General features: G+C 41.0%; 1 protein-coding gene across 1 annotated transcript; it reads left to right on the forward strand.

Annotated features, from left to right (window-relative positions):
- Positions 1 to 3489: 3489 nt before the first annotated feature.
- pfkmb (phosphofructokinase, muscle b) lies at positions 3490 to 26937 on the forward strand. The gene is made up of 24 exons (XM_017719935.1): positions 3490 to 3744; positions 5072 to 5149; positions 7493 to 7588; positions 14047 to 14120; positions 14229 to 14306; positions 17051 to 17240; positions 18282 to 18447; positions 19068 to 19112; positions 19202 to 19310; positions 20703 to 20798; positions 20893 to 20985; positions 21071 to 21196; positions 21526 to 21590; positions 21685 to 21748; positions 22011 to 22157; positions 22245 to 22315; positions 22500 to 22587; positions 23786 to 23938; positions 24020 to 24184; positions 24343 to 24404; positions 24809 to 24920; positions 25020 to 25119; positions 25845 to 25950; positions 26443 to 26937. Exons 1-24 carry the CDS (start codon positions 3519 to 3521, stop codon positions 26576 to 26578), a joined length of 2646 nt encoding a protein of 881 aa, XP_017575424.1. The 5' UTR covers positions 3490 to 3518; the 3' UTR covers positions 26579 to 26937.
- The last annotated feature ends 175 nt before the right edge of the window (positions 26938 to 27112 follow it).

The following is a 27112-nucleotide window of genomic DNA, read 5'->3' on the forward strand; positions in this document are numbered from 1 at the left end:
TGTGTGTAAATGATCTCTGTTCTGATTAGTTGATTTGTATTGTGCCTCATTTAAAAAGAAGGCCGGAAACATTAAACACTACTTAAAGACCTCTGAAGTCATGTCAATCAAGCCCATCTTAGAAATTCTGGGTCTAGACGGGTTTTCCCTGTAAGGAACAAAAATGTTCCATAGCTGACATGTTTTGAATGGAAATCTTTATGCCGAACATCACCAGATCCTCTGAATTAAAAGATCATTAAGGAGCTGAAATATACAACACTGAATAGAATCATAGGACTGGCAAACTTACCAAAATACCCAGTGTAAGCTCTGTGGGCCAAATAAAAACATTGCCAAATAAGCATAGTTAGGTTGATTTGGCAGTTTTAGGCTGCAGTTTGAGTAGTTAGTGTTGGTATATGACAGTATTAATATTGTATTGTAGACTTACTCTCACGCATTGGCTTGCTTGTAGCATGCATGTAGCATTGTTTGAATTTTGACTGTGAAACAACAGTTGTTCTTGGGCGAAAAATGTGCACAGGACGAAACAAATCTGGTTTGAAAGCTTTTTGTTACAGCACAAAATCCACAATAGCAAATTTGATATTGCTACTGGCTCATATACCGCATGGAATGATGGTGCAGAAGAGAACCAAATGCCTGTTTACTGCCATTAGAGGGACACATCTCAGCCACCTTTAAACCACTGCAGCCAGTACTGACCAACCACTCAAAACCATGCAGCTACAACTTCCCTGTTGCACAGTGACACCAGGATCTGGGAGTGGAGGCTAGCATATGCGTTCCCCTCTTTGACTACCAGCTGCAGATGGCTGTAGCACTGATGGGGTTTGAACTCATGATCTCCTGATTTAAATTCTGCACCCCCACATTTCTGTTAAAGCATAAAGGAACATTATGTAGCTCATGTCAGCACTGGCAGTGATTTTCGAAACTGTGTTTCTGTCATAGATACGATCTGCTTTGAGATGGAGTTCCTAATATAGGCAAGTTGCTAGCTACTTCAGTGTGAATGGGCTGAGCTAAACTGCTGTAGGAGGAATAGGGAGATACATGTAAATGTTTGTTTTGTTTTTGTTTGACATCAAGAAAACAATTTAGTTTCCACATAGATCACATGGAGTGAATGATACACTTATATTATTATACTACAACAAACTACTTTATATAAAGTAGAGCAGCGTTTTATTTTAACAATAATAAAAAGAGTGACTCATAGTCTCCATTCAAAATATCCATAAGCATGGTAATTCTACAGTCAGTCAAGAAATGGTTTCATAGCATGAGATTAGGCTTACGAGAAAATCTCTTCAGCAGGCATTAGGGGGAGAGTTACAAAGAACTGAACAGTGAAAAAAACATTCATTTGGATTTTCCTATTAATGCATGCGTAAATGTATTTCAAATGTATTTCAAGTCACTTTTCTTAATTTAAGTAAGCAAATTTAAATCAAATTATACGCAACAGAGGAAGATAAAAAATGTGGAGAAGGATGGAAACCTGGTAATATGAGGAAGTAGGGGTATTGATTTCTAACACTCATGCGCACACACACACACACACACACACACACACACGAGAAAAAGTGGAAATCTGTTGTAAAGTGCCCTCTAGCGGCATACTGTGAAACTGCAGAAAATGCAGGACCACCCCCCCAAGCCACACACACACACACACACACACACACACACTCATTCTCAAGTTAATGCTATGCTGTGTGTAATCGCATTAGCAGGTGAATACCAGTTACACTCTACCAGTAATATTTGAGATTGAAAGATGTTTCTGAAAATCAGAATTCTAGCAAAGACAAACATGAACAAAACTAAAAAGTCACAGAAAGCACAAGGCATCTGTGGAGATGGGTAAAGAGTTGAAGATTTCATGCATGGCTACCAGTTCACCTGGCCCTTCTCCTGAGAGCGAATGCTCATAGACCTTCAGCAGAGAGAAGGGTCAGGGGAGGCAGTAGAGCTTATAGCTTCAGGAAAATAAAAGTTTAGAAAAGAGTGAACAGGCCTAACAGATAAAATGTCAGAGCTTAAAGGCAGAACATGATTCATAAAACTTTGCTATGAACATTTTGCTCTTGTTAGCCATTTTTTCAAGTGTGGTTAAGGCTAATCAGGACACAATGTATATGCCGCTGCATGGCTACTCAAATCAATGAAATCACTAAGTGGAAAAAATATATGTAGTCTTATATGTTTAAATATCACAAAGCCTCATGACCGGAAGGTCGCCGGTTCGGTCCCCAGAGCCGACAGCACATGACTGAGGTGTCCTTGAGCAAGACACCTAACCCCCAACTGCTCCCCGGGCTCTGCGGATTCGGCTGCCCACCACTCCGGGCAAGTGTGCTCACTGCCCCCTAGTGTGTGTGTGCTCACTAGTGTGTATGTGGTGTTTCACTTCACGGATGGGTTAAATGCGGAGTAGAAATTTCCCCATTGTGTGACTAATAAGGGTCACTTAATCTTAATTAAAGTTACACATAAAACAGGTATTAAAATAATAATGAGGAGACCAAACCTATGAAAGAATTCACCTGGAATTACTCCAGTCAGAAAACCTGGCTTGATACCAAATTGCCCATTTGACCATTTAAACCAGCCATCTCTCATATCAACAATGCATTTACAATGACAGACATCCCACTAATTAACCTTTACTTAGGATGATATAATAATTGGGGTTCAAACTCTGCATTTTCCAACTCTAAAATAGAAATGTTTCTTAAATATTGTTTAATTTATATTTGTCTTAAACAACAATTTATAAAAATAAACTTTAAACATGAGCCTTTAGGTCAAAATGTCTTTAAGAAAATTGCAAATCATACAATCAGGTCTGTCTAAACTTTTAACTGGTAGTGTAGATTGTAGAGTGCAAAATAAAAATAAAGACATGGCCATAGAAAAGTGAATTAACAAATACTGATTAAATTACATTATTAGAATATATATTAAATATTCAGTTATAATTATAATTATAATTGAGTATAATTAAGTTAATTCTCCATTCTTCAGCTGGAACCAGTTTGCTGGGGTGACTCAGAAACAGAAGATAGAAAACAAGGAGAATTTATATTTTTATATATGTTTTCCAGTGTGTTAAACTCAGAAGATGAATAGAATTAACTCATTTGCACTTGGAAATATGGATGGAAAAGTGAGAGAGAGAGAAAGAGAGTATGATAAGGACAGAGACTGATCACAAAAGAGAAAAAGGGCTGGACATTAATTGTAATGTACAGCATAAAAGTTAGGGCATAATGAATACATGGAGGAAAACAAGGCTGTAAAAGAAAGTAAGAATAGCATTAAAGACAAAAGACAAGAAACAGATGGTGGCAGTGAGAGAAAGGGACAGAGAGAGAGAGAAAGTAGACAGAGGGAGGTAGAGAGAGAGAGAGAGAGAGAGAGAGAGAGAGAACATATGTGAGGTCAGCTCTAATAATACTTATAAGCCCTGGTCATGGCCACCTCGCCACCTCATTCTGCTGGGAATAATGGAGGCGGTTTGGGACAGGTGTGTGCGTGTCTGGCAGGTGTGTGTGTCCATTTGGGAAGTGTTTGTGTCGGCGTGCGAGACCAGTGTATGTTTGCTGGGCTTGTGTGTGAACAGTTTGGAGCTGGGTTTTCGCCTGGTCCACTGGATTCCACATATTGCGCTGGCCGTGCTGATCTGGCGCCTCACTCGCAGGAAGATTCGCTATCATGCCAATGCTGTTCACGGTATGAACAGTGCTTGTGTGTCTGTGTGTTTGTGTGTGAGTGTAGCCTATCTATGTTTATGTCTATCTGCTCATCTGTAGTTCATTCACTTTAAGGTTTGTTGGTGGATTGTAGTTACTATAGTAGTGTAAGTGTAGAACAGCAGGCTATTTAGGTACATGAGTCTGCAGATACTGTGTGTGTTGGTGTGTAGTATTTGGTTTCCTGATATTTTGGCAAACAGGCAGTCAGGCGGATGACTAAATGACACAGCACTTAATGGTCACACAGCTGGCCTATGTGGTCAGGGGAGGGGCTTCAAAAAAGGAAAATGTCTTTTTCAAACTTGAATTTGCTCTGTCCTCCCACCAAGAGCATTAATAGATTGATTGACATTGACTTTAAACCATATTATTAACCTTTTTTGGTCCATAAATAGCTCATTTGTTGATGTATATGCCACTAGAGTAAGTGAGCCTGTAGAGTATTAGTTAGTCTTAAGGAGGTTTATCTTAACTCTTTAAATAACCTCTTAAAGAGCAAGAGTGAAGAAGTTATAGGCATTGTAGAGCTAGGCATTGTAGAGCTAATGCAGATGCAGACCACCCAGTACTCTATTCCAAATTGTAGACTAAGTGACGTGTGAGGTGGTAGGTAGAAACAGCTTGATCTAACCTTCTTCTTTGGTCAATAGAGAGAAACCACAAGAACATGGACAGCAATCTGAACAGACTGACTTGACCTAATTAGTTAATTACTGATGGCACATTAGACAGCCGAGACAGGGGGAGAGAGTCTGAGTGTGTGTGTGTGTGTGTGTGTGTTAAGTAGCTAGAGAGTTGTAGATTACAGGTGCATTAATCCGCTCTTTGGCATAATCACATTAGGAGACTATTCCAGCGGGCTGGGAAATCTTCACGTTTCCTTCTGAACAGTGGATACTAAATCCCAGTTTATTATTTGCTATATATTTTCTATTCTGTTACAGACTGATCTTACAGTAAGCACAAAAGAATACACATTATGTGAAATTTCTACCGTAAAACAAGTTGCACCTTGATCATCCTTCCCTGCACAAAATCCTTCCTGTAACTAAAGATCATTAACCGTCTCATTGGACAGGGTTCAAAAAAGGCAGACAGTCAGAAATACTTACACTGCTGTGTGTGTGAAAATAAGGTCAGAGTGTTTTGACATTAGCTTTGAATATTGAATAGATTTTTAAAACAGGGATATGCGTGACAGCATGAATAAAGATTCAATTGGGTGCTGCATCCATATGCAGATGCTTTAAATGACCAATCGTATAATGGATTACTGAATATTCTTGAAAACATTTATGTTGCAGATGGAAAGCATATTTCTGAAAACTCTACACGTGGATTCTTCAGGGGCTTCTATGGCTCAAGTGTCACACAGCATGGAAGTAAGTCTGTGTGTGTGTGTGTGTGTGTGTGTGTGTGTGTGTGTGTGTGTGTGTGTGTGGTAGCCCTTCACATAGAAATCAGTGACAGTCAGTGTAAATGTCTGTGTAAATGTGCGTAAAGTGTACAAGACACAAGTGTCACACTGCCAGCCCTGAGTAGCTTTATTAGGTCTCCCAGTTCCCAATATGAAGTGCAAGAACATCATGCCAGAGAGGAAGAAGTGGAGCAGGAAATAACTCTAAAATTGAGCCATGACAAGGAAGGAGACAAAGGCACTGAATCAAGGCTAGAGATAAAACAGGAGTAACAATAATAGCCAGAGAGGTGGATGGCCTCTTTGCTGTCCCATGGAAGAGCAGAGATTAAAAGGACATAGATAAAAATGAAGACAGACGGACATAGACAGGTGACACCATTTCCACAAGCATCCGCATAGTGATGCTCTCCAAGTCTACAGGTAACACTCTTTCCCAAGGCTTCCCAACTCTATACAATAATGCTGCTGGAGGCCCAGGTATTGCTCTCTCATTGACTAACAAATGGGAGCAGAGTCTGTGGCAGTGGAACAGCACCTTTCTGGACATCAAGCAGCTCTGTTAGTGTGGATGCATCAAGGGTCAGGGGGTAGAATCAGCAGACAGTAAAACAGCTGAAGTACTGGAAGGATTGTACAGCCTGAGGCCAGACAAACTCTTGTGCTGGTTGCCAGATGGACCTGAGCAAGACTGTGAGATCCAAAGTCACAGGGATCATGTAGGTGGGGATTTGAACAATGGTATGACCTGGGGCACAGACAGAAAGACAGAATGAGACAGGAAATGGAATAGGGAACTGTGCCAAACCCTCAAGTAAGGCAGCAGTTCACCTTCCTTAGGAAAAGGCTTGAATTGTAACCAGATCCTAGGACAGGGAGCAAAAAATCAGGAAAAGACAGGAAAGGAATTGACACTGTTATTGATTCAGTAGGAATGGCAGTTTAACTGGACATCCTCACTCACAGTTTGTTGACTGCCAGGGAGTCCTTGTATCAGATCTCATCTAAGGAACACATATTCCATAGTGACATAGGGACTGGAACAGGACTAGGATATCCTCCTCTCAAAAAGTTCTGGCAAGATCTGTCCTGCTGGATCTCCAAACTTGATATGAAGAGGGGCTGTGAACTCTTCCACAGTCTTGGTTTCAGTATCCTTATTCAGAGTTATAGGGTAGCCCACTTACAAGCTCTGCCCATGGGTTGACACATGATTGTTCACCTTCACCAGGAAGGTGTTCCTGGAATATATGCAAAGTAAAACAAAAAGGAACACCCTGTATCCCCCAGGACACTGGTCATCATCACTAGCTTAATTAGGTAGGGCACCCTTTAAGATTAAGTGACCATTATTAGACCCACAATGGGGAAATTTCACCTCTGCAATCTTACCCATTGGTGCAGTGAAACACCACATACACACTTGTGAAGATACACACTAGGGGCAGTGAGCACATGTGCCTGGAGCAGTGGGCAGCCCTATCTGCAGCACCCAGGGAACAGCTTGGGGTTAGACGCCTTGCTTAAGGGCACTTCAGTCATTTTCTGTGAGTTCAGGGGATTGAACCGGCGAACTTCCAGTCGCAAGGCTCTTCCCCTGTCTTCCAGCCCACAACTGCCCCAATGATGAAAGTAAAAGGATTGTTAATTGTTGAGTGTCTGGCACGGGTTTAGCAGCATCCTGTTTGGGTACGGCTAAGGACATAAGATGGTATAAATTCTTACTCACTTCCTCACCTGTCTCACTGAATGTTTGTGAACATTTTCCAGCATCAAACCAAACCTTGGATGGCTGTGGCATCACTTGGGACTGAACTTACCTCCTGATGATAGAGCCAACGTTAGTTCAATAAAGATCACTGTCATAATATTCAGTTCACAGTAACAGCTGACAAAGCCAGCAGGCAGGCCAAAAGAGGAGTGAGTGATTATGATCAGTGTGGTCTAGGCCAGAGCTGGAAATGTCAAGTAGTCTCTCAGAGCAGGACGTTTCCAACAGTGTGTTCATGTGTGTACCTGTGTCCTTACATTAAAAACTCTAATCACATATTTCGATTTGTAAGGGTACAGGGTTTGTCTGGTGTATGTATGTGTGAATTTTTAACAGGGATTGGGGGTTGGTGTGGTATGCGTCACTGCATGCCAAGGAGAGCTGGGAGGGGGTGTTATAGGGTATCCCCCTAGTCTAGATTAATTACTTTCCCCCCTGAGTCTGAGAGAGAACAGTCTGGGAGAAACAGAGAGGGAGAGTGAGGAGTTCATCTCTTTTTCCAACTGTAGGTTTTGGTTCTTTCTTTTTCTGCCTCAGGCCAGCTTATCACAATGCAGGCAACACCGGTGAATCCCACCACAATGGGTGTGGGGAAGGCCATTGCTGTCCTTACATCTGGAGGGGATGCACAAGGTGAGAGAATCTGGTCTACAGCGAAATTGTCACTAGTAGGCCAGTTGTGAAAAAGATTTCCAGGCAGAGGGAGTATAGGCCAGGCAAAGGGAACGAGAAGAATAGGTGTGTTCTTGGATGTATGAAGAATTTCATTCCAAACTACTTTAGATCTGTTCATAACAATTTTAGATCTAAGTTCCTGAAATGAATAATCGCTGATGTGTAATGGAATTGAATTTTTATTTATCTAATAAAGGTGGTTTTAATACTAATGGAGGATTAATATTTCTTACATGTGTAAAGCCCACTCCCAACAACTTACATTACAAGGAAAGAAAAATCTTGAAAGTGGTCTGTTATGGGTTTTGCAGCAAAACCTTTCATATAAAGAGAGATTAATGCTACATTATGTGTACACATGTAGTTTCCCATTATTTAAACAGGAAATGAAATGCAGCTTCTTATGTATTTAAAGGTAGTCAAAGTTAGTCAGTCAAAGTAATTGTTAGTGATGAGCAAACTTGTGTTGCTGACCAAAAATGTTTTGATGTTTTGATTTGTAAAGCAGAACTAAGAAATGTTTAAAAGTGTAGTAGTACTTTTCCCTCCCAGTGATCTTGTGGTAAAGGCTATACTTCCAAGGTGGTAACTTTACAGGAGAAGAAAAACACTATTAACTTGTAATGGAATTTCATCTAAAAAAATATCATTTCATTTTGGGTCATTTCTATTGGTCCATTCATCATTTTAACACAATGCAAAGGGAACTGGAGTTTGAAATCATGCAAAAAAGTTTTAAAAAAGATTTTGTAAAACAACAACAACATAGATTCAGATTTAATTATGTTTTCTACATAAATAAATCATCCTGTTAACAAAAAAAAATCACTAAACAATGTTTACAGGCCAAAGTAAGACTACTGGTGAAAATAGAGTTAACGAATGTGATGAGAGGCACTTGTTCTGTTCTTGTGCTGCCTGAACAGCCAGAACTAGCAACATGATTCCCAAATCTGAAAGGTTGTGAGAGGTCACAGAACTTTCATTGCGACCTTTCGGCCAACCTTTAGCAAGCGGACCTTTGACTTTATCTGGTATCATCTGGTAACCCTGAAGATCCTCTAGTTTTTCTCCCCCCCCCCCCCCCTCTCTTTCTCTCTCTGTGCGTCTGAAGGCTGTTATATTTAGCTGAATGACCTTTGCTGAGGTTGCAGTTGAGAGGTGGGCAGTGAGGTTTGCTCTCTCCTGTGGCTCGCTCCTACACTCCGACACTTGAGCTGCCCTGCTTGTCCTTTTCAATGGTCCTAAAGCAATGAGTGGGTCAGATTAGCGGGAGTGTGTTTCCACGTGTGCTAGACCAGATGACCAGATAAAAGGTTTGGACCAGGGCCAAGTGTAAGTTTATTTCACACTCCCTGTGATTGGTTAGCTGTACACTGTGATTCTAAACCAACAGTGCTTAGCGCTCTGTAATTAATGCTTAGGCATGAGTTACTGAACTGTAGATTGTGAAATAGACAGTGACCTTTCATTTAAACATGCAGATTATTATTCATCAGTTTGGAGGACATTAAACAGGATGCCAAAATTCTGGACAAAATCAGCTACCAGTGCATTAGTGGTGAAAGGAAGTGAATACTACCAGTGGTAAAACAAGGGAAGCTATAAACTAAATTGTATCAGAAAACAGAATTTCATACCTCTTTTATTTTACCACAGCCTTCATGTTCCTTGCATTTGTCATGCTAAAGTCCATCATAATAATAATCATCATCATCGTCGTTGCCCGCTTAGTCCACACAGGGTCGCGGTAGCAGTTGGGAGAGCAGAGAATCCCAGATGACCCTGTCCCCCGCAACTTCCTCCAGCTCATTCCCGGGGACCCCAAGCCACTCCCAGGCCAACTTGGAGACATAATCCCTACAGCGGGTCCTAGGGCGGCCACGGGGTCTTGTCCCGGTAGGCCGTGCCTGGAACACCCCCACCGGGAGGCGTCCAGAGGGCATCTGGATCAGATGCCCGAACCACCTCAACTGGCTCCTCTCAATGCGGAGGAGTAGCGGCTCTACTCTGAGCATCTTCCGGATGACCAAGCTTCTCACTCTATCGCAGAGGGTGTAGCCCGCCACCCGACGAAGAAAGCTCATTTCTGCCGCTTGTATTCGCGATCTCGTTCTTTCGGTCATTACCCACAGCTCATGACCATAGGTGAGGGTTGGGATGTAGATCGACCGGTAAACAGAGAGCTTCGCCTTTTGGCTCAACTCCCTCTTCACCAATACAGTCTGGTACAGTGGCCGCATTACTGCTGCCGCCTGTCCCAGCCTACGGCCAATCTCACGATCCCTCTTCCCGTCACTCGTGAACAAGACCCCAAGATACTTAAACTCCTCCACCTGGGGCAGGTCCTTTCCCCTTACCTGGAGTGGGCATGCCATCCTTTTCCAGGCCAAGACCATGGACTCAGACTTGGAGGTGCTGATCCGCATACCAACCGCTTCACACTCAGCTGCAAACCGCTCCAGCGAGCGTTGGAGGCATCCATGTGATTCCGCCAAAAGAACAACATCATCTGCAAATAGCAGAGACGCCACCCTCCGGCCTCCACACATAATGCCCTCCTGACCCCGGCTACGCCCGGACACTCTGTCCATGAATATCACGAACAAGAGTGGAGACAGAGCACAACCCTGGCGAAGTCCAACGCTAACCCTGAAAGAGTCTGACTTAATGCCGAGTATACGGACACAGCTCTCACTCCGGGTGTACAGAGATTGGATAGCCCCGAGTAGTAGCCCCGGCACCCCATACTCCCAGAGGACCTCCCACAAGATATCTCGAGGAACACGGTTATAAGCCTTCTCCAAGTCCACAAAACACATGTAGACTGGGTTGGCAAACTCCCATGCCCCCTCAACAATCTGTGAGAGGGTGAAAAGCTGATCCATTGTTCCACGGCCGGGACGGAATCCACATTGTTCCTCCTCAATCTGAGGTTCAACTATCGGTCGGAGTCTCCTTTCCAGCACCTTTGCATAGACTTTCCCAGGGAGGCTGAGCAGTGTGATACCCCGATAATTGGCACACACCCTCCGGTCCCCCTTTTTAAAAATAGGGACCACCACCCCAGTCTGCCAGTCCAAGGGTACACTTCCCGAGGTCCATGCAATATTGCAAAGGCGTGTTAGCCATGACAGCCCCACAATATCCAGAGCCTTAAGCATTTCTGGACGAATCTCATCCACCCCCGGTGCCTTACCACTGAGGAGCTTACCAACTACCTCAGTGATCTCCACCAGGGAAATGGAACTTGACACCCCAGAAGCCTCTGGCCCTGACTCCCGTGAGGGAGGCACGTCTCCCGGATTAAGAAGTTCCTCAAAGTGCTCCTTCCACCGACCGACAATATCCTCATTTGAAGTCATTTGAAATACAGCTTGGGTGCAGCCACCCCGACCCCTCCTGAGTCGCCGGACAGTTGTCCAGAACCTCTTTGAGGCCGAACGAATGTCTTTTTCCAAGGCCTCACCAAACTCCTCCCATGCCCTGGATTTTGCTTCTGCCACAGTTGCAGCTGCCACCTTTTTTGCCTGTCGGTACCTATCTGCTGAATCGGGAGTCCTTCGGGCCAACCAGTCCCTAAAGGCCTCTTTCTTCAGCTTGACGGCCTCCCTCACCACCGGTGTCCACCAGGAGGTTCTTGGGTTACCGCCCCGATAGGCACCCACAAGCTTTTGGCCACAGCTACGCCTGGCAGCTTCCACAATGGAGGTTTTGAACAGGGTCCATTCAGACTCCATGTCCCCTACCTCCTCCTGGACGTGAGAAAATCTCTCCCGGAGGTGGGAGTTGAAATCATTCCGAACAGGGGCCTCTGAAAGTCATTCCCAGCACACCCTCACCATTCGCTTGGGCCTACCGGGTCTGACCATCAGTCTTCCCTGCCATCTGATCCAACTCACCACCAGATGGTGATCAGTTGACAGCTCAGCACCTCTCTTCACCCTAGTGTCCAGAACATATGGTCCCAAGTCAGATGAAACGACAACAAAGTCGATCATTGACCTTTGACCCAAGGAGCTCTGGTACCATGTACACTTATGAACATCCTTGTGTTCGAACTTGGTGTTCGTTATGGACAATCCATGTCTGGCACAGAAGTCCAATAACAACTCACCATTCGGGTTTAGATCGGGCAGGCCGTTCTTCCCAATCACGCCTCTCCAGGTCTCCCAGTCATTGCCAATGTGAGCATTGAAGTCTCCCAGTAGGACTATGGAGTCTGTAGGCGGGACCCTTTCCAGAACCCCACCCACTCACTCCAGGAAGGCCGAATACTCTGACCTGTTGTTTGGTGCATACGCACAGACAACAGTCAAAGTTTTCCTCTCTGCAATTTTAATTCGCATTGAGGCGACCCTCTCGTCCACCGGGACAAACTCCAACTGCCTGGTCACCAGACTTGTGAGTATCCCCACACCCGCCCGGCGCCTCTCACCCTGTGCAACCCCTGAGTAGGAGAGAGACCAACCCCTATCCAGGAGTTTGGTTCCAGAGCCGACACTGTGGGTGGAGGTGAGCCCAACTATATCTAGTTGGTACCTCTCAACCTCCTGCACAAGTTCCGGCTCCTTCCCCCCCCCCAGTGAGGTTACGTTCCATGTACCAAGAGCTAGTTTCTGCTGCAGGGGCCTAGGCCAACTAGGGCCTCCCCGCCATCTCCCACTGCCAATATGGCACTGCACCGCTCCCCCATGCTGGACCTTGCGGGTGGTGGGCCCACATGGCCTCCCCACGTTGCCTCTTCGGGCTGAGCCCGGCCGGATTACGTGGGCTGCCCGGCCACCAGGCGCTCGCCGTGGAACTCTACCCGCAGGCCTGGCTCCAGGGGTAGGTCCCGGTGACCCTTTCCCGGGCAGGGTACACGATTTTTGATGTACCATATTCATGGAGCATAAACTTTGGATCGTGTTAGTCTGGGTCTTCACTCCAGACCTGTTCGCCCTGGGAGACCCTACCAGGAGCATATTGCTCCCAACAACTTAGCTCTGAAGATCCCTAGACCACACAAGCCCTTCCGCCACGACAAGGCCCCGATCCAGGAAGGGATAATAATAATTCATATATTATAATAATAATATCATAGCAAATGTAACGTTTCATATACAGTGTGTAATTCTGTGTGTGTTGTGCACATGACACGACTGTATAATTAAAGCCTTTGTACTTGTCAGCTAGACACTAAATTGTTTTTGCTATTGGAACCTTTCACTTCCTTATTTCATGTTGTGTGACTAATTTTGTGTGAGAGAAGCACCAGTTTAGATGCACTACTGTAGACCACAGCCATCACCCTACAGTTATCAAAACTGAACAGAATTGAGGGGGTTTCATAAAGAAAGAGCCGAGTTATTTAAATAGTTTTTGTTCCACAGTACAAATGTGGGGTGAACTAATTCTTTCACAATGTCAGTCAAGTTACATTATAAGGCCAAACATATGTTGACACGTAACTAATTATTGAGTTATTTCAACTATACTCATCACTAACAGAAGTATAGATTCAGGCAAACTGCCATGCATAAATGAAAAATAGACAATACTTGTGGAAAAGGTCTTACTAAAGAGGTCAATAATTTTAAATTGTTAAAAAGTCAACTGTCAAACTGGCTCTGCTACCTGTTTTTTTTTTTGTTTGTTTTTTTTTTTCATTTTCTTTGCCTGTGGTTAGGAATTACTCTAGTATCACAATTTAATATCCCAATTAAATTAGTATTTGAAATGCACATCCCTAGTCTTCTTTGTGGCTGACATAATTTATTATGGTTTACATTATGACACATTATGGCTGACAGAAATGGGCATACTTGTTTTGTTTTTTGCTGTTTTTTTGGACCACAACAATATATGTTAATATATTTAAATGTGTAGATTATAGATCAGTTCAGTCTCTTTTGATGGAATTTGAAAGAGAGTGATTTTGTTCTGTTGTTGTGCTTTCGTGTTTAATAATGATGTGAATGTTTACTTAGTCTTACAAATGAGGATGTATTTAGGGAAACAGGTTAACTATTAGCTTTAACTGAAAGCTTAAGCAGCTCTTCCTTGCTTTCATCTTGATCATGAACCTCCATCAGATATGCTTCCTCAGCCTGTCAGTCTCCTTCAGCTTTTTTCTCTCCCACTCTTCCTGGGTTTAGTAATCTTTTTTTTTTATTAAATTCATAGGGCATAAGGTATGGATGAGAAAACAAGAAATTATTTGATCTAATAATATGCATTTATTTGGAGGGCTAAAGGACACGTCAGGGTTAAAGCCCTCCTAAAACTGTTTTAGCAGTGCCCCTGCTCATAAAAGAATGAATGGTACTCAGGAATTGGCTGCAAAATCTGCACACCTCATCCAGCTCCACTTCACATCTTACCTTATGTATGAGCTTTTCTAATAATCTGTTTCTCATTTTGTGTTCTCACAGGTATGAATGCTGCTGTTAGAGCAACAGTACGAGTGGGAATCTACACTGGTGCTAAAGTCTACTTTGTGCATGAGGTAAGACCATGCACAAAGTGTCCATATGCAGGACAATTTGCTGAAGTTAATAAAGGAAATAATTCAGCTTTGTATGATTCTAATTTATTATGAACATTGTGTGTGCAGGGATATCAGGGTCTGGTGGATGGAGGAGACCACATCTGCCTAGCAACATGGGAGAGTGTATCTATGATGCTACAGCTGGTAGGAAATACACTTAAATTCTCTGCTTTTGTGTGTACATCAGACCTGCTCTGAGTCAGTTTATCTTTCTTACCATACTGATATATAAACTAACAAGTTTCAAAGTCCCAGCATGACTCATAATATCTTAATGCTAATAATAAATATCATAACTCCAGATTGTCTAGTAATGACATTATTGTAAAGGTTATTTGTACTCAAATATACACAAGATATACAAAACAGAAACACCACAAGAAGGAATCATACTCATTGGCTACTTTATTGGAATCCCCTTCCATATAGGTTCACTTTGTAGGTGTCCAGTCACAAACTGTAGGCCATTTGTTGGTGGACAAGTTATCAGCTGCCCTCTAGCCTGTCTGTCAGTAGAAAGGGACCACCAAAGGATCACTGCTGACCACGTATGACTGGAGTAGGGGACCGTTCTCAGAACAGGTACTGTTCTGGTACTGATACTGGTGTAAGTGCATCAGGCACAGCCATGTAGCGGAGTTTCAGAATAGTGCATCCACCAAAAGCAACCAGTCAACAGTGGTCCTGTCATCAGAAACTGATCACTGATAGAGGACCAGAGGACGCCTGACACAAATAATGCATGGAAAAAGATGAGCTGCACTCTCTAACTGTAAACGTACAAAGTATACCCAAAAAGTAAGTGTGTCTAATAAAGTGACCAATAAGTCTTCTCCATTGATGGATGATATAGAGAGCGGCTGATAAACTGAGCATCGACAGATGGGCTACAGTCAGTATTTTTAAACCTACAAAGTGCACCTATATGGTAGGTGTTTTCAATAAAGTGGCCTATGAGTATTTCATTAAGTCTTTTCATTATTTTGTGTGGTAACTGGCTTTTAGGTGTGGAACAGTAATAGAATTTACAAAGCAGTGCAACGGGTGAGATGTGCAATGAGGTCTATAATTTAACCATAGCACAAGTGCGCCATTCACAGCTTGAAAGATGAGACGGCAGGGAAGATTTCCATTAATTCTTGAATTTTTTACACATCCAAACATACTCTTCAACCTCTACACATGTGCTATCTCACATTTGTTGGGTTTACAGAATGCAATTGCACAAGCTTGCGTCTGAAGGATTCCATATCCATCTATGGCAGAGAGTCCAAGAGATCATGGTGTGCTTGCTGGCCTTGTGAGTTTTAGTAATGAGGCATGTTATAGGAAGATTCCAACAGTGGGTAGTAGGAATTGGTGATAACTGACACTAGAGAGATAATTGGGCAAAAGTCCAAAAAATGAAATAAATAACACAAAAGTTTTTGAAGAAGGAGTGGAACATGTATTAGGTGAAAAGGGTATGTTGTTGTGATGTAACATGCAGTAATGTTGGTGAGAAGAGTTCCACTTAATGAGTTCAGTCAAAGAGCTCCAGTTAACAAAACATGTAATATATACAGACACCACTGGCTCTTCACTGCTTCTTACATACAGGGTTTCACACCTGACTGCGCGTCTCCACTGCTCCACTAAAGTAACTGAAATAGCATTTGAACAACAGAAAGTCTGAACTTCATTGACAGTCAAGTGCATCACTTCAAGACAGCAGCATATCCATCTACAACTACACAAAAATGGCCAAAATATAATGGTTTTTGCTGATGGTTGTGGCCTGGTCAGACTCAACATTTCAACCATTTGAAGCCATCTGTGCTAAGTGAAAAAATACTGACTCTTCTTTCTGTAAAACGCTGTCTGCAAAATTCCACACAAAACTTCAACATTAAAAGAAATCAAAGGGAAAAGCTATCATATTAGATTACTTTATTTGTTGTTAAGACTATTAAAAGCTTAATGTTCTACCATTCTATCCTTTTGGGCTTGGCCCATTTGATTTTTGCCCAGGACTGTAGATGTTTTAGATGAACGGTTCCATGAACATGACACTTTAGCTTAGATTGCATTTCTGTGTTCAGCATATGTATCTTACGAATTGATTACCATAGACAGTAAAAGTTGTCCTTAAAAAAACAGTCAAACTCAAAACTCATGATGCAAGCTAGTGTGCAGTTGCTGAATTCTGTGAATAGATTATTTAAATATGACTAAGTCATAAAAATTCAAAATATCAACCATTACAAAATTACAAAAAAATGTTTTTTTGGATAAGATAGACACACCTTACCAAAAGGATGAGATTGAATACCTTCCAGAACTGTTCTATTGAAGTTTCTTCAGCTTTTGAACACTAAAACTTCAGAATACTACATTCACAAAAAAAGGTACTGTCAGGGGTGGTACCCTCAAAGGTACATATCATTAGGTTTAGTCAGGGAGCATAATTGTAAACACACTGACTCCACACATCCCATCTCATTTCCATGCCTTTTATTTTATTGTTCTGTTTTAAAGCATTAGGTTATGAAAAGGTACAAATATGTACTTTTCACCTGGGAAAAATGTAGTTAAGGTACACAGTTGGACCTTAAAACCACTGAAAACATTTACATTGTTTGTACCTTGATGGATGAAAATTGTACCTGCACAGTACCTTTATTTCTAACAGTGTAGAACACTTTCCCTAAGCTAAATTTACAACTTAATAACAAATAGTTTTACATAAACAAATTCAGCCAATTTAGCAAATTCTTATCCATGATATTCAATGGGAGAGAGAGATTAGTTTAAGAAAACTTTAAAGGATAAAATGTAACAGACTTTAAAGATCAGATGAGTAGATGTAGTTTTTAACAATACTTATACCCTCTTCCTATCCACTCCAGGGTGGCACGGTGATTGGCAGTGCCCGCTGTAAGGATTTCCGCACTAAGGAGGGCCGCACTAAAGCAGCGTGTAACCTGGTGAAGCTGGGTATCACTAATCTGTGTGTGATTGGCGGAGACGGCAGCCTGACTGGAGCCAATGAATTCCGCTCCGAATGGAGTGAGCTGCTCCAGATCCTGCTCAAAGCAGGTGTGACTCAAACCATCCTGCACTGCCACTGCACTACACTGTCTGATTACTGCTTAACATAGTAAAGCTCATTATTAACACTCTGCAGACACTGACTCTGCTCACATGGTTAATAGAAGATGAATGAGTACACTATTACATGCTGAATGTACTAACTGATTGACATCAACCTTGTTTACCTCTTGTATACAACATTTTGCATAATCCACAATTGTTAATCCCTAAAAAAACATTCAAAATATAGGCTAGTTTTAGCGTGCTAAACACCTTGTCTGACACCAGATTTTGTTTATTTAGCATATTTATTTATACATAACCGTCATTTTTTACTGATTTTATATTTTATATAAAGTACTATGCAAAAGAGGCACCTAAGCACATTATTGAAAGCATGTGTTGTTAGAATAAATGCAAATAAATATAAAGTAAAAAATAACACAATTTTTTTTCAGAAAAGTAGATGATACTTCTTACTGTCACATGGACTTGTTAGATAACATCGCCAGCATACCTAATTCAATTTAATGAAGTAATGAGTAGTCTACCAGGTACTGGACAATAACTGCAAGTAATACTGGGCAGAGGTTATGGTCAAATGAAAACAATGACATACATAAAATCACTAATTATTGTATTAATATTATTTGTATGCATTTAAATATGCCTAAAACCTTTGCAGTATTGCAATTTTGTATGTTGGTTAATACAGTATTAAATCCCAACGTAAATATATATTTCTGAATCACATAAATGTAATCCACGGACAAGCAATGATTGGCAAATAAACTTTAAGCTAGTTTTATAACACTATCTAGAGAGCAGCAGTTTTAAATAATTAATTTCTGAAGACATTTAATTTGTACCATTTCTCCCTCAAGTCCATCAGTCAAGTTTGGTGTTTATTGTCTGAAATTAGCTAGAAGACTTTGCACACCAAGCTTTAGACACCAAACAGAACTTGGTATATTGACTACAAATGGGGAAAACTGTATAAATTTCCTGTGTCCCATTCCTTTAAGTCGTGTTTGCCTACTTATGCAGGTAAGATCACAGCTGAGGAGGCCAGGCGCTCATCCCATCTGAACATCGTGGGGATGGTTGGCTCCATAGACAATGATTTCTGTGGCACTGACATGACAATCGGAACCGACTCAGCCTTACACAGGATCATAGAGGTGGTGGATGCCATTACAACCACAGCACAAAGGTACACACACACACATTCCTACCTTTGTTTTGTTGGTTTGTTGTACTATGAAAATATTGTTAATGTTTCAAATTGTTCCATTCACTCTCAATTCAGTACAGTATATGCAAACTAAGCCGCAAGAGCCAGTTCTGAATTTGTCATGGTTTTGATGTCACAACCATGAACATATTTACATGACTGCCTATTTAGCATACAGCAACTTAGCCAGCCCATTCATCTTGAAGTGATAATAAGTGTTGTTGCTGCAGACACTCTGTAGCAGTTATTAAAGTGGTATATTTAGGGAAAGCAAATTAATCTTGTGTTGTTTTCGGCTACCAGGAAGCAAATCGTCACTCTCTAAAATGTAGAAAATGGCCTTATTCACTAAAATACCCACTAGAGGGAGAAGTGGTGTTGTTATAACTCCAGTTCATGACTTCGGCATCTAATTGATTTGTGGGCTTTACTTTGATGGACGATTCAGGCCTGGAGGTTATGTTTAAGGTCAGAATGGATATGTGTAGATGCTCACCGGTGATGAGATTTTGCACATCATGACACATTTCTCACAGAACCTCACATCTAGACATCTAGAAGACAAAATCCAATTTGTCTGTCTCTTCCTCTATCTACAGCCATCAAAGAGCCTTCATTCTAGAGGTGATGGGCAGACACTGTGGGTACGTATCACTAGATCAAACCCTTTCTTTTTCTATTTGCGTACTAGTCTGCGTTAATATACTTTTCTACTGCATTTATGTGTGTGTAGGTATTTGGCATTAGTAACTGCTCTGGCAAGCGGTGCTGACTGGGTATTTATTCCTGAGATGCCTCCAGATGATGGCTGGGAAGATCACCTGTGCAGGAGACTTGCCAATGTAATAATAGTAATAATAGGTACACATACAGACCAAAAGTATGGAAGTAAACAGTATTTTTTTTGTTTTATTTAAAACACAACACAACATGGTAATTGACATGAAGTTGTTTCCAAAATATTACAATAATTTGCAGTGATGTAGGAGAGAGTGGGTTTGTTGGTACAGTTTTCACTCTCTACCGCATATACCATGCCATACATTAGGGTAGCCAAAGTAGCAGAAAATCAAAGCTGGGGGTCTTTGCTAAAAACAGACTCTTTTAATGTCAGAAAATATTTAGTGGAAGTAATGTATTCATGACATGTGATGCAATTAATGCTGAGCATGGGGTTGCATGGGTTTGGTTGGTGCATATTAAGGGGATAAACTACAAATCAATTCTAAGAAAAACATAATGGGTCACTTTTTTCATATTTGATATTTTAAAATAAATGTGCAGTTAACTTAAAAAAACATTTAATATATTAATAATTTTGGGCTTAAACTTATATTATTTCCATCCTGATATAGATGGACTTATCAGTAAATGGCTTAAAGCTTAGAGGTAAAAACAACCTGTTACAAATGTAACTTTAATATAATCAGTGACAGTACTGCATTCTAGTTGTGCTATTTAGTGAGTGTGCAGCACCTAATGTAAAATAATATGCTTTTGACAAAAGTCCTACATTAAGCAGGCTAATACAAGTGCCAACCAACCCCAGAATCAATGTGCCAACCATCCCTACTCACACGTTAGCTAGGATTACTCTTCTTTGTTTGTAAAGTCATACATAAAAACAGTGGATGACTGCAGTTTCTACTACTAAAATTAATGTAATTTCAACATTTCTATATTGAATCTAACATTCTGATAATGTGCTTACTCATGAGGAGTTTCAAAAAGTTAGTGCCCCTTTAACAGATTTTAACTTTCAGAGATCTTGGCAAAATAGAGGAAGGTGGTGAAAAATGGCAGTCATTTTTATGTTACATTTTTGTGTATGTTTCTCCTATTGACCCAGAAATGAACACTGTGTCAACCAACCCCTGTGCCCCTTGACATCTTTAGTTGGTCTCTTACATTGATCAATTTTAATGATGCCCAAACATCTATTTTAACACATCTGATGCAGTTTATTAATATTTCAGGAGCCTCTAAATATGTGAATCGGGTGAACATGATGATGGCTTCGATTAAACTCATGTGGAGAAAAAAAAAAGAAGAAATTAATTGGATACTATGATGGCAGATCTGTTTGTAGTATGATAGGAAAATATTGTCCATCTCTTGAAAAATAAACCACACTTATCATTACCCCTCATTGAATTATCATGATGATGTGATGGTATGACTGGGATTTCTCATCATTTCTCACTTTTCTCAGCATAAATGTTTGATTTCTTCAGCAAAGAAGTATGGGCTATCGTCTAAATGTCATCATTGTGGCTGAAGGAGCTATGGATCGCTTTGGAAAACCCATCACTTGTGACATGGTCAAGAATGTAAGAATCTACTCAAAACAGCTCGCAGAACATGATTATGAATGCTAACTCTGTAAGCAGAGAGTGTTAACATTTGTGCTTTGGCTGTGTATAGCTTGTCACTAAGAAGCTAGGCTTTGACACTCGATCGACAATCCTGGGCCATGTGCAGAGAGGAGGAACTCCTTCAGCCTTTGACAGAATCCTGGTATGTTATGGCAGCTCTGCACATTCACATAAATAACATGCATGTATCACTGATGTCAGATGAAGTGTTCCTCTCACTCTTTCAGGGCAGTAGGATGGGAGTAGAGGCTGTGATGGCTCTGTTGGAGGCCACTCCTGATACACCTGCCTGTGTGGTCAGCCTGTCTGGGAATCAGGCTATCAGACTGCCCCTAATGGAATGTGTGCAAGTGGTACGATTTGACCTATAAATACTCACAAATCAGAACTGGTATTACTTTAGTCTTTTCTTTGAGATTTTGCATTTGGTCTGCAGTTTGAGAATATTTTGCAAAGCCACAATTCAGGCTTCAAACCCTCTAAATAATAACTCTTGTAACAAGGATTTATGCTGATATGTAATGCATTTCTAGGGATATTTCTATATGGAATTATTGGTCTGTATCTGAGATTTTTTGTAGATATCTGGGAAATTAGTACAAAAACTACCTGGATTACTGATGCACCATTTATTTATAGAGAGTAATAAATGCATTCCTACATATTTGACTTTGTCTGGCAGACTAAAGATGTGACCAAAGCCATGGCAGAGGGCAAGTTTGAAGAGGCTGTGAAGCTCAGGGGAAAGTGAGTTTTGTGTCTGTCCATCTTTCTGCCTTTGTCTCGTGTTTTGTGCTATTAGGAAGCTGAATCCACTGCATATACTGCTTCTGCTCTGCAGGAGTTTTGAGAACAACTGGAATACGTATAAGCTGCTGGCTCATGTGAGCCCCGCTGAGGTGAAGGTAAGTGGCTGCATCTGCTGGTCAATCAGCTATACTACCATTCATCTTTTATATGCAAACTTCAGAACAACTTTACGTTTCTGCCAATTCATCACTGTGAGAGAAAAACTAGTACTTTCAGAAGGGTAAGTTTACAGGAGAGGTCCAAAATGGTCTTCACTTTAAACTTAAGTTGATGTAAAGAGGTTTTGTTCCAATTTTATTCATGTCTTTTTGTCTGTTTGGTCCTTTTTTGATGTATCTCTTTGTCCTCTTTCTGTAGAGCAATATAAATATAGCCATAATGAACGTGGGTGCGCCGTGTGCTGGTATGAATGCAGCAGTGCGTTCTGCAGTCAGGATTGGCATCTTACAGGGACATAACATGCTGGCCATTCACGATGGCTTTGAGGGACTCGCGCATGGAAATGTAACTAAATTGGAAATTACAGTGTAGACACTGCACATATAATGGGTAAATGCACTTATCAACCCACCCTCTGCTCTCTGTTTCCAGATTGAGCCAATTTCCTGGGCCGCTGTTGGAAACTGGACTGGACAGGGTGGCTCTAATTTGGGAACTAAGAGGTACTACATATCTGACAATCGTGAAAAGATACCTCATTTAATCCCTTAACCGCCACTGAAAGATGTTTGAGTTCTTCATAGCACTTTGTCTTGCTTCACCTAATCTGATATCATGTATCATGAAACCCAATGGATGTCAGTTGCCAGAAGCTCTCTGTCGCCCTCTCTCTGTGTTCATGTGCAGGATGCTGCCAGCAAACATCATGGAAGAAATCAGTCTGAATATAGCTAAGTTTAATATCCATTCTCTGATCATCATTGGAGGATTTGAGGTGAGATATTAAGCTAAAATAAATACAGGGCTTGCATTCACATTCACATATCAACTTATAACTGCATGGATGCCTGTGCAAAAAAAGGGTGAAGTACTCATACATATTGACCTTTTATTAGGGGTCATTTTAGGTTTAATATTACTGACTCTAGCCCATCTATTGACGCACAATCATCAGCCCCCCTATAGCCTGTCTATTAATAAAAAGTGACCATGATATGACCACTGACCTACCAGATATTATGTTCCTCTGTGTTGTGTCATAAACTCCCCTTCGTTTATTCCAAATACCCTGTGCTAAAAGCTGAAAAAACAAGTTAGCAAGGGTCAGTCATTTACATCTACCAATCTAGCCATCTACTATAGTCATTTACATTTACTATGCTGCTACTTTAGGGGCATCCAGTTTTATCCACTAAGGTCTGGTGTGGTTGCAGGTTTTCATTCCAAACAAGAAAAGTAAGCCTGATTCCACTTGTGTAATCAGTTGGTCAAACAACAAATCCTGCTTAAAGCCAGTGGTGACATTGGACAGCCCTGTTCTGCCTCAATTCAAAAGTCACATATAAATAATAGTTACTACTCCACGACACAGAAACTATAACTGGTCTTTTTCATGCAAAATTTGCATCATACATCATTTAGCCTAGTGGTTCTCAAAGAGGTCCACTGGGCCCTCAGAATGTCCACATTGTTGCTATATTGGTGTATGTTACAAGTGAAGTTGGATCAAAAATGTGGACTGCCTAGGCAGCATTGGTGACTGGTTTGAGAAACACCACTCTAGCCCTCATCCGTGGTCAGTTTCTGGCCACAGGACCACTGTTGGATGGATGGATTTAATTGATGGACTATTCTCAACCCAGCAGTGACATTGAGTGTGAAAAAAACAGCAGCCCCACTGTGTCTGATACACTAGTACACCCACTGCCCTTTCCCAAGTAATGTCTGGTCAGTGGAGGTCCATTTCTGGATGAGGTAGAGTGGGGCTAATAAATTGTGCAGTAACAGAAGTAATATAGTCAGTAACTGTAAAACAATGAAGTGCACCTCTCAAATTTTTTATGAACAATGCACAGTATAATCATATGCATTATGATTTTAGATTTTGCTTGCCACTTACAAATAATAGTTCATGATGTGCTTCAGTGGGTTAATACTAAAGCACTTCTGTCTCTTTTTACTCTGTATCTAAGGCATTTGTTGGAGGTTTGGAGTTGGTAACTGGAAGAGAGAAGTATGAGGAATTGTGTATTCCTATTGTTGTTATTCCAGCCACCGTGTCCAACAATGTTCCTGGATCTGACTTCAGCATTGGAGCTGATACTGCTCTCAACACCATCACATCAGTAAGAATTACGTACACACACTCACACACAGTCACTTATGCAAACCCACACATTCTTAATGTAGTCTTTGTGTTGTGAAAGACCTGCGACAGGATAAAGCAGTCAGCGGCTGGAACGAAGCGCAGGGTTTTCATCATAGAGACTATGGGGGGATATTGCGGATATCTAGCAACCATGGCAGGCCTCGCTGCAGGAGCTGATGCTGCCTACATCTATGAGGAACCTTTCGGCATCCATGACCTAGAGGTAAAAGAGGGTGGACCAATAGGAGGACTGGACTGGTGGCAAGGAGGGAGGTTATTTTCATACCAGTAAACAAAAAGCTAAAGCAGTTACATGTAGGTAAATATATGATTTTTACTGTTTTGTGTGGATTAATCAGTGATGTATTGTTTAATTGGCAGGTAAACGTTGAGCATTTGGTGGAAAAGATGAAGACCACTGTGAAAAGAGGCCTCATCCTCAGGTTGGCTTCTTTTACTTTTTTCTTTGACGTTTCTAACCATTTTTCTTCTAAATTTAGTCAAAGTTCTCACTGAGAAGTGTGAAGAAGAGTTTACCTTTCTATTCTATTCATACCTTTTATGTTGTTAAATTAGGTACTTTGCATTTATTGCTGCCTAAAAAACCTTCATATACATTTTTGTCATTTTTTATTTTTCTGCATCATTTGGACAAAGCATGAATGATGAACGAACCAATAGACATGGTCCAAAATCACTTGAGAAAATTCTTTACATTCACTCACAAAACAGTAAAAATGTTTCTGCATTCTACTATAAATGTACTATATTGCTAATGCTTTTTTTAACAGTGATGATTTAAATTGTTTGCACTGACTAACATTGCACTGAATTCATTTCTCTGCAGGAATGAGAAGTGTAATTCCAACTACACCACAGACTTCATCTTTAATCTGTACACAGAGGAGGGCAAAGGAGTATTTGACTGCCGCAAAAATGTGCTGGGGCACATGCAACAGGTTCTAGTGCTGCTATACTCTTAGTATTCTGTCTGTCTGGTCTATCTGATGGGCTGTGACACCTTCTGAGCTCTCTCTCTTTCTCTCTCCCTCTACCAGGGTGGTACTCCATCACCGTTCGACAGGAACTTTGGCACTAAGATGGGTGCTAAATCTGTATTGTGGCTGACTGATAAATTGAAGGAATGTTATAGACACGGTTAGTGATGGCTCTCTATTATCTGGCTTCTCTCTGGCTCTCCTCCCTAGTTTTATGCAGTGCCTGAGTTTTTTTGAATATTCTTTCAATGCACTCACAAACAAGCACAACCGACATTACAAAATGTTCTTGCAAGCAATTACACATTTTCACCAGAGAGTGCTTCTATCCCCATTTTTCAGTTTTTGACATAATTTGAAAATACCTGTTGCCCTTTACATTGTGCATAAATTCCATGATGAATGGACTAAAAGAAATGACACAAAATGACTTGGAAAAAATCATTTTGTTCCATTGACTTATATTAAAAGTAAAGGAAATTTTTTCCTTCTCCTGTAAAGTTACCGTGTTGGAGATAAGAGGTTTTGTTACGATAGCATCGATATGTTAGTCTGGACTGCTTTTTAAATGTGGTGTGCCTAGTTTTCCTTGTGAAGGGATCAGGCACTCACTCAGAGTAGAAGTAATTTACATATATCGGTCCAAAAGGTTCAATCACCAAAACAGCCTGTTTTATTCTAAGGAGTGGAGTGAGATTGTAAATGGTCATGTAAACAGACTGTGCCTACTTTTGGTACATAAACCCCCATACAAACAGTATAATCTGACTTAAGGGGTAAATGTGAATGACAATAAAGTGCATAATGCGTGTTCCATAAATGTGCTTTATAAGTAAATGTGCCTTATTTCTATCTATGTGAGTTTGACTGTGATTGCTTGTGCAGGTCGTATCTTTGCCAACACGCCAGACTCTGCCTGTGTGCTGGGCATGAGGAAGAGAGCTTTGGTCTTCCAGCCTCTTGCTGAGCTCAAAAACAACACTGACTTTGAGTGAGTGATGAATCTGCCACACATCCTTTTTTCTCTTATTCCTAGGGATACAATGTGCAACTGCTTTATCATGAATTTGTATTGTTCTAACCTACAGTATTATGTATTACAATAAGCAAATATTTGTGCAACCCAATCAAATTTACATATATTTTAGATATATAAATTTAAGTGAAATATATATCTAAGTGAAAATAATTACACATCCTCTACAGGGAACACACTTCTGCACATTCTAATGCACAATTACTGTTTATTTGCAGTATCAAACATGTTGGGGGAAAAACAGAAAACATTTTATGTTTTTTATACGTTAAAGTTAAATTGTACATGTTAAACATAGCAAACAAATAGAAATTGTGCACTGAAATTTGCAGAAATTACATATTTGAGTGTGTCCTCTGTAGACAAGGTGTTATTTTTACATAGAAAATCAGGAAAGCATGTAATTTGACTGATACATACGACTCTGTCTCCCTGTCCTCTCTCTAGGCATCGTATCCCCAAGACTCAGTGGTGGCTAAAGCTGAGGCCCATTCTGAAGATTCTGGCCAAATACAAGATCAGTCTGGATATCTCAGAGAAGGCAGCAATGGAAAGTGTGATCAAAAAGAGAGGAATAGTCTAAATACACTCCCTTACACACTCACACACTGGTGCTTCTCTAGTTCAGGGTTTCTACCATGAAGCCGTCTTGAGTTTTTTGTCAGATGGTTTCCATCTAAAGCCGCACACTCAGTGTGCGTGTGTTTGTATGCACGCATGCTTGCCCACTTCCTCCTTCTGACCCAATTTTTGAGTCATCATCCATCAGACCTTATCAGACCTACACTCATTTTACATCCTGACTTGCCTTCACCCACATGTTTCTTGCTTTTCTTTATTTGTCACCTGTGGTCCTGTATGTGCAAAAAAATAAATACATGGGATTCTGAGACAATTCATTACACCGAGACACTAAAGTAATAAAATGTTGCCCTGAAACTCTGTCAGAGTGAAATATTTTACTTCAATGTGCCAACTTTTCTCACATACACACTGAAAAAAAGTACAAGTAGGTTGTGTTTGTTGTGTAGGTTGTGACCCAGAATAATCCACCACCTGCAGGGTGAAGGATGTTGTAACTTGTGGGGCCCCTACAAAGCATTACATTTCACTTGTG

This window comes from Pygocentrus nattereri, chromosome 26, assembly GCF_015220715.1.
Source record: "Pygocentrus nattereri isolate fPygNat1 chromosome 26, fPygNat1.pri, whole genome shotgun sequence".
Lineage (NCBI taxonomy): Eukaryota > Metazoa > Chordata > Actinopteri > Characiformes > Serrasalmidae > Pygocentrus > Pygocentrus nattereri.